Source organism: Procambarus clarkii, chromosome 21 (genome assembly GCF_040958095.1).
Source record: "Procambarus clarkii isolate CNS0578487 chromosome 21, FALCON_Pclarkii_2.0, whole genome shotgun sequence".
NCBI lineage: Eukaryota > Metazoa > Arthropoda > Malacostraca > Decapoda > Cambaridae > Procambarus > Procambarus clarkii.
Window position 1 is genome coordinate 34,922,891 of NC_091170.1, and position 13,073 is coordinate 34,935,963.

Here is a 13,073-nt window from a genome sequence, read left to right on the forward strand (position 1 = left end):
GTGTGATTTCCGAAGGTCAGAACAATTAGACTCGCGTGGCTCGCTGTGCGCGAAGGTTGAGATTAATTTGGCAAGAATTGTATTTAGTTCAGGCAGTTTTTGCAGATTGATTCGCACAGAAGGAAGAAAGCCAGCCAGTGGAGGGCACACTTCACAAAAAGAAAAAACACATTCACGCATCGGTCAAATCACCCGGTTCACAACTGAAAGGACCCGGGGCCAATTCCCGGGCGGATCAAAGATGTTTGTCTTCACTTAAACGTAAACAAACACCCCCTGGAGTTAGGGAACTAATGTGGGTTGTATCACAGTGAGAGATGAGTATAGTTACCTCAGTTGGAAAGGTAACCTCGATTAGCCAAACAGGCTCTATTGTTTCCCACAATGGGAATACAAAAAGGTAACAGTGACCAAAAGTGTATCGTGTCGTTCTTGAACTCATTGAACATCTCAGGTCCGTGAATTGCGAAGTTAATTGGACACAAGAAAAGGAGTCATTAATATACTTTCTTCACTCATCATCCACCTGAGACCTGTTCCTCAATACACGTGTTAATGTAGAAGAGATTAAGGAAGACAGGAGTCGGGACCTTAATGTAGCATGAGTGTTAGTGAGCCGTGACCTCCAGGCAATATTTTATTTCGTAAACTTGACATTTGGCCCTCATAGTCTTTCGTAAACTTAACATTTAGCCTCACAGTCTTTCGTAAACTTAACATTTGGCCCTCATTGTCTTTCGTAAAACTTAACATTTGGCTCTCATAGTCTTTCGTAAACTTAACATTTGGCCCTCATAGTCTTTTGTGAACTTAACATTTGGCCCTCACAGTCTTTTGTGAACTTAACATTTGGCCCTCATAGTCTTTCGTAAAACTTAACATTTGGCCCTCACAGTCTTTTGTACTGTAAACATTTTGTCTCTTAGTTTATTTTAATGTTAAAAAAAAACTCTCCATCTGTGCAACATGTAGTTACATAGTGAAGTCCTCGGCTCTTTGACTCCCCGCTAATTCTGTTACTTTTATTATTTGGGAAAATCTCGCGTTTATTTAGGAGTTTCTCACTAGCTACTCTTTTTTTTCCCCCTTCCCCAGCAAAGGAGGTACTAACTCTGGTTCTTTGGTGCCAGAGACCCAGAGTGCTCCGTGCCAGAAGCTCCCTCAAAGAGAGTACATTATTCAAATGTTCGTCAGTCTCTGGTTTCAAGGCTTTTACCCCCCCAAAAAAATCCGCTTCTTCGCTGCTTTTTCGGGTAATGGAGCCCACCAGACCGCTTCACCCTGAGTGAACGAGTGCTCTCGTATCGGACTATACAATAAACAAGTGTAGTCTTGATTATTATTTCCTTTCACGAGGAAAATCTCATTAAAAAATCACTCGACAGGTAATGATGAGTTAGATGATGAGAGTGAATAGGTGGGGGACTATGCCAAACTGAGGTGTGGAGGAGACACAGCCAATGTGTGGAGGAGAGAGAGTGAAAGAGAAAGAGAGAGACAAAGCCGATGTGTGGCCGACAAGGAAACAATCACTGTATGGAGGAGACAATCACCGTACACCTTCAAAACAATCAATGCTCACTACACAGTGTTGAGCCGAAACTTGAGCAGCCTAACCAAAAACCTAGTCGAAGCCTAACCAAAATGTGGTCACGGACGGTAAACTTGCAACTTACGATCATTGACTCAGCTCCTGGGCCCCACATTTTAAATGTCTGATGCACTGCATCTCCCGACCATTAAGTTTCCTCTTAAATCTGCTCTTAAACGTCCCATTGTAAACCTTGTTATTGTCCTAAGATCTCTTGTTATTGTCCTAAGATCTCTTGTTATTGTCCTAAGATCTCTTGTAATTGTCCTAAGATCTCTTGTTATTGTCCTAAGATCTCTTGTTATTGTCCTAAGATCTCTTGTAATTGTCCTAAGATCTCTTGTTATTGTCCTAAGATCTCTTGTTATTGTCCTAAGATCTCTTGTTATTGTCCTAAGATCTCTTGTTATTGTCCTAAGATCTCTTGTTATTGTCCTAAGATCTCTTGTTATTGTCCTAAGATCTCTTGTTATTGTCCTAAGATCTTTTGTTACTGTCCTAAGATCTCTTATTATTGTCCAAAGATCTCTTATTAATGTCCTAAGACCTGTTATTAATGTCCTTAGATCTCTTATTAATGTCCTATAGTAATCCTCAAACTGGGAATTCCTTAGGGCTCATAATTAGTGCCTGATATATGGAGACCTGATATTTAATAACTCTATTGTCACTTAATAGTCTTCCAACCCGGCATTTGTGAGCATTAATCTGAATCTATTCATCTTCTGGCAGTTTTGAATCGTCCACTGAATTCGTGGACATATGTTAATATCCTTTGATAAATTTGCTGGTGTTTCTCTCTCTCTCTCTCTCTCTCTCTCTCTCTCTCTCTCTCTCTCTCTCTCTCTCTCTCTCTCTCTCTCGGTTATGTAAACATAGACGTCTCAAGACAGACATGAGACACTCTACTAACAATGGTCTTCCTTTGGACTATTTCATATTAGGATTATTTCTTCATTACCATGTGTCTTTCTGGATCGGAAGCCAGATTGCATTGAGGTCAGTTCCCCCTCTTCTGAAGTGTGGAACTGAGGTGGATCTTTCTATTATAGTGTGGAACTGAGGTGGATCTTTCTATTATAGTGTGGAACTGTGGTGGATCTTTCTATTACAGTGTGTTACTGTGGTGGTAATCCATGAGGTAATCCGGTAATCCGTGAGTGAGGCACAGTGACGGACTCACCTTCTGGCTCGTGCCGGAACTCTACTAATGGAAGTAAACTGAGCTAATGGGTTGTCTTGGTTGAGCACTGTTGTATTGGGCACGATGGGAAGGGGGCACTGAGCACTGTTGTATTGGGCATGATGGGACGGGGAGCCTGCCGTGAGCACATTCGTCGTGGGGAGGATGGAAGGAACCAACTAACCACTGTCGGGGAGGGGGTCGATGCAGCAGTTAGTACAGTCGTGGAGAGAACAATGGGAGGGAGAACAGTGAGCACCGCGGGATTACGAACGTGGGAGAGATGGGAGGCAATAGCCACCGTGGGAGGCGAATAACGTAGTTAATACAGGGAACTGGTCTTCCCGGGAGTAGGGCTGGCTGATAAAAAGAAATCCCCCGTCTAAACGTATATTTGTATATCTAAAACTTAAGGTTTGACTCATTAAGGTATAATCAGCACTATAGAGTTCCTGCTACGCTGGACTCCTGGCAAGCAGAGTTAACACTGATACTGAGTTAACAGTCAGTGCTGTATACTGTTGTCTGATTGAGGTATATGTCATCTTTAGATGTATTCAGGAGTGAGGATTCCTCCGAGGCTGTCAGTCTCTCTCTCTCACTCTCTCTCAAGGATACCTTTGTGAGCGGAGTATTGAGCGGCTCTAGGCTCAGTCCTTGTTACAGTTCTGCCTCTGTGTTTGTCAGTGAGGGTGGTGTTCTGTTGCTGCTGTGGTGCTCTGGCTGTGTCAGTGAGAGTGGTGTTCTGTTGCTGCTGTGGTGCTCTGGCTGTGTCAGTGAGAGTGGTGCTCTGTTGCTGCTGTGGTGCTCTGGCTGTGTCAGTGAGAGTGGTGTTCTGTTGCTGCTGTGGTGCTCTGGCTGTGTCAGTGAGAGTGGTGCTCTGTTGCTGCTGTGGTGCTTTGGCTGTGTCAGTGAGGGTGGTGTTCTGTTGCTGCTGTGGTGCTCTGGCTGTGTCAGTGAGGGTGGTGTTCTGTTGCTGCTGTGGTGCTCTGGCTGTGTCAGTGAGGGTGGTGTTCTGTTGCTGCTGTGGTGCTCTGGCTGTGTCAGTGAGGGTGTAGCTCTGTTGCTGCTGTGGTGCTCTGGCTGTGTCAGTGAGGGTGGTGCTCTGTTGCTGCTGTGGTGCTTTAGCTGTGTCAGTGAGGGTGGTGCTCTGTTGCTGCTGTGGTGCTCTGGCTGTGTCAGTGAGGGTGGTGCTCTGTTGCTGCTGTGGTGCTCTGGCTGTGTCAGTGAGGGTGGTGCTCTGTTGCTGCTGTGGTGCTCTGGCTGTGTCAGTGAGGGTGGTGTTCTGTTGCTGCTGTGGTGCTCTGGCTGTGTCAGTGAGGGTGGTGTTCTGTTGCTACTGTGGTGCTCTGGCTGTGTCAGTGAGGGTGGTGTTCTGTTGCTGCTGTGGTGCTTTGGCTGTGTCAGTGAGGGTGGTGTTCTGTTGCTGCTGTGGTGCTCTGGCTGTGTCAGTGAGGGTGGTGTTCTGTTGCTGCTGTGGTGCTCTAGCTGTGTCAGTGAGGGTGGTGTTCTGTTGCTGCTGTGGTGCTCTGGCTGTGTCAGTGAGGGTGGTGCTCTGTTGCTGCTGTGGTGCTCTGGCTGTGTCAGTGAGGGTGGTGTTCTGTTGCTGCTGTGGTGCTCTGGCTGTGTCAGTGAGGGTGTAGCTCTGTTGCTGCTGTGGTGCTCTGGCTGTGTCAGTGAGAGTGTAGCTCTGTTGCTGCTGTGGTGCTCTAGCTGTGTCAGTGAGGGTGGTGTTCTGTTGCTGCTGTGGTGCTCTAGCTGTGTCAGTGAGGGTGGTGTTCTGTTGCTGCTGTGGTGCTCTGGCTGTGTCAGTGAGGGTGGTGTTCTGTTGCTGCTGTGGTGCTCTGGCTGTGTCAGTGAGGGTGGTGTTCTGTTGCTGCTGTGGTGCTCTGGCTGTGTCAGTGAGGGTGGTGTTCTGTTGCTGCTGTGGTGCTCTGGCTGTGTCAGTGAGGGTGGTGTTCTGTTGCTGCTGTGGTGCTCTGGCTGTGTCAGTGAGGGTGGTGTTCTGTTGCTGCTGTGGTGCTCTAGCTGTGTCAGTGAGGGTGGTGTTCTGTTGCTGCTGTGGTGCTCTAGCTGTGTCAGTGAGGGTGGTGTTCTGTTGCTGCTGTGGTGCTCTGGCTGTGTCAGTGAGAGTGTAGCTCTGTTGCTGCTGTGGTGCTCTAGCTGTGTCAGTGAGGGTGGTGTTCTGTTGCTGCTGTGGTGCTCTGGCTGTGTCAGTGAGGGTGGTGCTCTGTTGCTGCTGTGGTGCTCTGGCTGTGTCAGTGAGGGTGTAGCTCTGTTGCTGCTGTGGTGCTCTGGCTGTGTCAGTGAGGGTGTAGCTCTGTTGCTGCTGTGGTGCTCTGGCTGTGTCAGTGAGGGTGTAGCTCTGTTGCTGCTGTGGTGCTCTGGCTGTGTCAGTGAGGGTGTAGCTCTGTTGCTGCTGTGGTGCTCTGGCTGTGTCAGTGAGGGTGTAGCTCTGTTGCTGCTGTGGTGCTCTGGCTGTGTCAGTGAGAGTGTAGCTCTGTTGCTGCTGCGGTGCTCTAGCTGTGTCAGTGAGAGCGTAATCTTACCGTTGTGTTCCGCCTATACCCTTTTATTCTTTTCATAATGATTCTTCATTATTCTTTCATTACATTATGTACAGTTGGTATATATATTTAAAGTTCAGTAGAAGCAGGGAGGCACAGGAGCGCGAACAACTCTAGTGGTCTCTAAAGCCCCCTGACACTAGGGTTATTTATCCTAGATACCTGCTGCTGCTGCCTGCTGGTCTTAACGAGTGTCTACAGGTTTCTGCTGCTGCTTCCTACAAGTTCCTGTTAATGTCTTACTATTTTTCTGGCAGTTCCCTGTTGATTCCTGCTAGCCCCCTACGAGCTTCTGCTGATTCCTGGTTTTCCTGTTATTTCTGTACTTTCATCTATTGGGAATCTTTCTTCGTTATAATACTTCCTCTGTAAAGTATTAGCAGTTTCTTGCTTGGGTTGCAGTTTATTGACGAAAATTGTAGTTAAAAAGTTAAAGAGATGGAACTATTAACTTTCCAAAGAGATGGAAAGTTAAAGAGATGGAAAAAGATAGATACATAGATATATGAAAGAGAAACATGTATATGTATCAAATTATTAATAAATGCCCAGGTATTTACATTCCTAATGGAATACATGATGAGGTTCAGAGAGTTAGTTTAGTAAATACGCAGTATGTACATTGTACATGAAGCTGAGATACAATGATGAATATTAACACTCACATTATATCATAATGGTAACCTCTTGTCGGAGAATAGGGAGCCTGTTAGGGTTATCCAGAACCCCATTAGGCCAGATACTGATCTTTCACAGAATGGAACCACAAATGGGATGCGTGTGTGTGTGTGGGAAAAAATGGTAGCTAGTAACAGTTGATTGACAGTTGAGAGGCGGGCCAAAAGAGCAGAGCTCAACCCCCGCAAGCACAACTAGGTGAATGCAACTAGGTAAATACAAATAGGTATCCCAGGTACCTATTTTCCTGCTAGGAGAACAGAGGCATAAGATGAAAGGAAACGAAGACACATATCTCTCTCCGACCGCAGGAATCGAACTCTGCTGACCACTGTGCTATAGACTAAGCCTACAGCCTAAGCTTATAGCAAGACAACCTACACATGTATTAAAATAAAATTCTTCTTAAAATTTCTTCTTAAAATTTAAATTTTTAACATTTCTTCTTAAAATTTAAATTCTTCTTAAAATTTCTTCTTAAAATTTAAATTCTTCTTAAAATTTCTTCTTAAAATTTAAATTCTTCTTAAAATTTCTTCTTAAAATTTAAATTCTTCTTAAAATTTCTTCTTAAAATTTAAATTCTTCTTAAAATTTATTCTTAAAATTTAAATTCTTCTTAAAATTTCTTCTTAAAATTTAAATTTTTCTTAAAAAAAATTCTTAAAATTTACATTCTTCTTAAAACTTGTTCTTAATATTTACATTCTTGATAAAATTTAAATTCTTCTTCAAATTTCTTCTTAAAATTTAAATTCTTCTTAAAATTACTTCTTAAAATTTAAATTTTTCTTAAAATTTAAATTTTAAGATTTCTTCTTAAAATGTCCATTTTTCACATATGTAGAGTCATTTTTCATATGCAGTTATTTCCACATGACGTTTCAGTAATTGTACAAGCATATAGATCATATGAGATTAAATATATAAAGCATGAGGATTAGTTCTGTCTATGAGACAGGCAGCTCTACTGCATCTCAGTCGTCAATGGACAGAGATAGACGGGACCAAATTGAAGACGAGTCTAAGACAGCTCTTTGACCTCATTTTGTAATGAGAAGTCTCGAGAGAGAAACATTACTCCACTTCACAGCACTGATGCAGACCTGGTAAGAGTTTTCAGCAGTAAGTCACAACATTTGAGAACCATTCAAGCCCGCCAACGCTAGACCTGTTGAGATATGCTGAAGCGTTAAGCTGGTACACCATACACCACCATTATATAGTTACCAACTCTCTAACAATCTCTGTTTATAGTTACCAACTGTCTAACAATCTCTGTTTATAGTTACCAACTGTCTAACAATCTCTGTTTATAGTTACCAACTGTCTAACAACCTCTGTTTATTGTTATCAACTGTCTAACACTCTCTGTTTATAGTTACCAACTGTCTAACAATCTCTCTTTATAGTTACCAACTCTCTAACAATCTCTGTTTATAGTTACCAACTCTCTAACAATCTCTGTTTATAGTTACCAACTGTCTAACAATCTCTGTTTATAATTACCAACTGTCTAACAATCTCTGTTTATAATTACCAACTGTCTAACAATCTCTGTTTATAGTTACCAACTCTCTAACAATCTCTGCTGTTTTCCGGTGCTTCGAAAAGCCTTTAGGAACAAACAAAGCAGAACTGTCATTTAAAATTGCAATAAGAAGAGTGTGTGTAGTAAGAGCGTGTCGAAAGGTTTCTAATTTTTGAAAGTTGTGATTCTAATTTAACTTGCCTATAGCACCCATTATGTTCCTCCTACTGTGCCGTTATCCTCCACATCCATTTCACTTATGCAGGCGATGAGTCACAATAACGTGGCTGAAGTATGTTGACCAGACCACACACTAGAAGTTGAAGGGACGACGACGTTTCGGTCCGTCCTGGACCATTCTCAAGTCGATTGTGTCCAGTCCATTTCACTTAATTCCCGCACGAAATTATATATATATATCACCGTCTTCCTGGGAGTAGTTTGTTTAAATTTGCCTGTTTATACATTGTCTTGTGTGAGATATTCTGTTTCCCAAAATTAGATTCAAATTAAACAGGTTTCATTATGTAGATCTTTCTTCTCGTGTTAATTTATTTATAAAGAGATTAGCCAATAAACAGAGAGGAGGAGATTAGCGTGTTTGGGGGGGAGGGGGGTGTTTCCCTGAGAGCAGGTACTGGAAGCGGTTCGCTGGTTTAACACTGTGTGTGTGTGTGTGTGTGTGTGTGTGTGTGTGTGTGTGTGTGTGTGTGTTTTGACAGGGAAAATCACCAATAACCTGGTTATATATAACGCTGAACGATCCTTGAGAACCCGGAGCCGGAGCCCATTGTCCCGCCTCACAGACGAGAAGTATCTCTTATGGTGTCCTCCATAAGAGATCGGCCAGCCAGTATTTCTCCAGAAATAGAGAACATAGCACTAGAGAGAGAGACAGAGAGAGAGAGAGAGAGAGAGAGAGAGAGAGAGAGAGAGAGAGAGAGAGAGAGAGAGAGAGAGAGAGAGAGAGAGAGAGAGAGAGAGGAAATATATTGGGTCCTCAACGAAAAGTGAGAATGTTTAGAAAGACAGTGATCCAGTGAGAGAATGTGAGAGTCCAGTGAGAGAATGTGAGAGTCCAGTGAGAGAATGTGAGAGTCCAGTGAGAGAATGTGAGAGTCCAGTGAGAGAATGTGAGAGTCCAGTGAGAGAATGTGAGAGTCCAGTGAGAGAATGTGAGAGTCCAGTGAGAGAATGTGAGAGTTCAATGAGAGCGAGAGCCATAGGAAAGGAAATCAGTCCAGGATGAGACTTGAGGTCTAATAGGAAAATGGGGGAACTTGATAATGAGGCAGCTGTGAAGCAGGGCTATGAGGGAGGGAGGGTAGTGAGGAAGAGTATAATATTAATATATATATATATATATATATATATATATATATATATATATATATATATATATATATATATATATATATATATATATTTATATGTTTCATTGAATAGGACTGCATATTCTGTATTGATTATTTTCTTGTTTAGGGCTTCTATCCCTCTGACTAGTGCTTTTGCATCTTAGTTTAACTGGAAGAGGATTTCTCCAAAAGTCATCTTCGTTCGAGGTGAATAAAAATAAATAGCTGTAGAATGTATTACAATTATAATAAATTTACACACCATTCCAGACGCCTCTCAACGCCAATCCAACACACACACACACACACACACACACACACACACACACACACACACACACACACACACACACACACACACACACACACACACACAGCCAATCACCAGCTACCATAACACCACAAGAAAAACACGTTAATTACACCGCGGCCCAACACAGAGACGAACACAAGCGTGTACTAACTCCTGGAGACAACGAGGCCATATTGCACAGTTACCAAAGTGGCCGAGTTTAGACCCCGGGAAACTGCCACTTCTCACCGCTGTTAACATCCCCCGGGCGAGCAGTGTGCTCCACAGGCACCAACTGTATTACTCCCACGCATAATTGTGTCTTGTTGTGTAGTGAGAATAGAGACAGGTTTGTCCTCCTGTGGCTGTTTAGCAAAGACCCCTCGAGCAGGGAAATAGTACATAACATTACTGGTGAGAAGTACGTTCGGGAGAGTGACAGTTTTTGTTGACTGAAGAGTGCGTGTAGGTTAGGGGGGTGAGTGCGGGGGAGTGAGTGTGAGGCAGCAATGTGTTGTATACTGTTGGAGGATGTGAGGGAAGAGAGAGAGAGAGAGAGAGAGAGAGAGAGAGAGAGAGAGAGAGAGAGAGAGAGAGACTGTGGGGTAACAGAGTGCGTGTTGAAGAGAGATTGGCAGGGAAAATAAAGCGGGATTTTTATCAGTGGGGAATATGTGGTGGGGAAATGTGTTTTATTTACATGTAAATAACGTATTGTGTGTTGTGTGCGAAATTGAGAGGGAGGGAGAGAGAGAAAGAGAGTGAGAGAGAGTGAGGGAAGGGAACTATCAAGGGGAAAGCACCAAGCCATTGCGACTATATATCACTGGGAAGGGATCAGGATAAGGATTTGAGATGGGACGGGGGGGAAAGGAATAATAGAAAGAAAGAGAGACCTCTTCACAAAGGATTAATTGACGTTTGCTTGATAGAAATCTGTTAGAGAAACTGTGAAATCTAATATTGATGAAAGTGTGGAGTGAGAGAGGCGAAGGAGTGAGAAACTGAGGGCGGTGGAGTGAGAAACTGATCCCATATATATTTGCCTGTGTCTTCCTCTCTTCTCTCACGCGAGGTGATAACGCTCCAAGATGGACCGAAACGTCGTCGTTTATCCATCTTCTGATGTGTGATTTGCTCCTCGCATCTTCAGCCACGTTATTGCGACTCATCGCTTGCCGTGGCAGTCATGCCCAGTCTACGAAGAAGTTAATAGATAACAAATTGTCTACCTAGTACATTCCCCACTTATCCATACTGGACAACCATCCACCCGTCCCAACTATCCCGAACTGCACCGTCAATCTGGATCGAACAAAACAGTGAGGTTTAATTCCGGCAGACGGTCAATTAACCGTGTACGGTGGTGTATTGTACCGTGCTGAACCCTGCCATCGGTACCTCTACACACACTACAGAGTAATTAATGCATGCTTACCTTCTCTACAACTGCATCTGTTAACAGAAAAGTAAAATGGGTCGATGAGAGCCATCGATCAATCGATCGATGGAGTAGGTTTGGTCGATGTCCGATATCGTTAAACAGGCCTTTCTTCTCGTTAAACACGCCTTTCTTCTCGTTAAACAGGCCTTTCTTCTCGTTAAACAGGCCTTTCTTCTCGTTAAACACGCCTTTCTTCTCGTTAAACACGCCTTTCTTCTCGTTAAACACGCCTTTCTTCTCGTTAAACAGGCCTTTCTTCTCGTTAAACACACCTTTCTTCTCGTTAAACAAGCCTTTCTTCTCGTTAAACACGCCTTTCTTCTCGTTAAACACGCCTTTCTTCTCGTTAAACACGCCTTTCTTCTCGTTAAACACACCTTTCTTCTCGTTAAACACACCTTTCTTCTCGTTAAACAGGCCTTTCTTCTCGTTAAACACGCCTTTCTTCTCGTTAAACAGGCCTTTCTTCTCGTTAAACAGGCCTTTCTTCTCGTTAAACAGGCCTTTCTTCTCGTTAAACAGGCCTTTCTTCTCGTTAAACACGCCTTTCTTCTCGTTAAACACGCCTTTCTTCTCGTTAAACACGCCTTTCTTCTCGTTAAACAGGCCTTTCTTCTCGTTAAACACGCCTTTCTTCTCGTTAAACACGCCTTTCTTCTCGTTAAACACGCCTTTCTTCTCGTTAAACACACCTTTCTTCTCGTTAAACAGGCCTTTCTTCTCGTTAAACACGCCTTTCTTCTCGTTAAACACACCTTTCTTCTCGTTAAACACGCCTTTCTTCTCGTTAAACACACCTTTCTTCTCGTTAAACAGGCCTTTCTTCTCGTTAAACACGCCTTTCTTCTCGTTAAACACACCTTTCTTCTCGTTAAACAAGCCTTTCTTCTCGTTAAACACGCCTTTCTTCTCGTTAAACAGGCCTTTCTTCTCGTTAAACACGCCTTTCTTCTCGTTAAACACACCTTCTTCTCGTTAAACAGGCCTTTCTTCTCGTTAAACACGCCTTTCTTCTCGTTATACACGCCTTTCTTCTCGTTAAACACGCCTTTCTTCTCGTTAAACACGCCTTTCTTCTCGTTAAACAGGCCTTTCTTCTCGTTAAACACGCCTTTCTTCTCGTTAAACACGCCTTTCTTCTCGTTAAACAGGCCTTTCTTCTCGTTAAACACGCCTTTCTTCTCGTTATACACGCCTTTCTTCTCGTTAAACACGCCTTTCTTCTCGTTAAACACACCTTTCTTCTCGTTAAACACGCCTTTCTTCTCGTTAAACACACCTTTCTTCTCGTTAAACATACCTTTCTTCTCGTTAAACACGCCTTTCTTCTCGTTAAACACGCCTTTCTTCTCGTTAAACATACCTTTCTTCTCGTTAAACACACCTTTCTTCTCGTTAAACACGCCTTTCTTCTCGTTAAACACGCCTTTCTTCTCGTTAAACACGCCTTTCTTCTCGTTAAACACGCCTTTATTCTCGTTATACACGCCTTTCTTCTCGTTAAACATACCTTTCTTCTCGTTAAATATTCCGTGTAAACAGCACACGAGACTGGACATATAGGTTCCATCCAAGCAATTAGCCGACACCCATATATCATGATCTCATCATTCCCTAGAGGTGAGCCATCATGATGACATTGTGGAACTTAATTAGGCAGTTGAGTGCACGAACTCCAACGTAAACACGAGTTTTATAATGAGTTACTCTCGGTGGGTGAACTTGCGTCCTTACGACTCGCAGCGTTGGCTTGGACGTGTTATATATATATATATATATATATATATATATATATATATATATATATATATATATATATATATATATATATATATATATATATATAATATATATATATATATATATATATATATATATATATAATATATATACACTCTGTGAACTGGCTTGTTTTAAAGGCTTGCTCACTAAGACATACTCGTTGAGTATAATTGTTTGTTTTAATATATATTGTTGCTGCGTTAACTGGCTTTGTTATGACGTCTAAATCACTCTTGTTTTATTGGTTTATTATAAGACACAGCTGTTCAGCGGTCTGGCTTTATTGCAACACAGAACTGCTGGTGTGAACTGACTCAGTTAAGATACACAGGATATCTTATCGATATCCTGTGTATCTTAATGGATACAGGATGGCTAGACGGTCCATCCAATTGCTCTCTGGGTTGTTTTGAGGTCATCATTGGCACATACACATCTGCCGACTATGGCTATTTTTTAGGACCTTTGGCTCCATAATGCTAAGGGACAATGGATTCAACAGAGGTAATAATGGTCGTCTTCCCTCGTTATAAACTTTTTAAATTCATAATGCTTCATTGTTAGCGTGCTGACGTCACCTTTGTAAATGACTCTTCATTTGCATCGCAGAATTAAACCTTTGAATCTAGTTAACTTTCATATTACAGCGA

The 13,073-nt window shown here is 42.6% G+C and overlaps 1 protein-coding gene across 1 annotated transcript; it reads right to left on the minus strand.

Moving 5' to 3' along the window:
- Positions 1-1,707: 1,707 nt before the first annotated feature.
- On the minus strand, positions 1,708-12,200 carry LOC138367252 (mucin-3B-like). The gene is made up of 6 exons (XM_069328663.1): positions 11,607-12,200; positions 10,636-11,484; positions 6,725-6,761; positions 4,115-5,297; positions 3,393-4,033; positions 1,708-2,138 (listed from the first exon to the last, which is right to left on the minus strand). The coding sequence occupies exons 1-6, from the start codon at positions 12,198-12,200 to the stop codon at positions 1,708-1,710; spliced, it is 3,735 nt and encodes a 1,244-aa protein (XP_069184764.1).
- Positions 12,201-13,073: the final 873 nt, after the last annotated feature.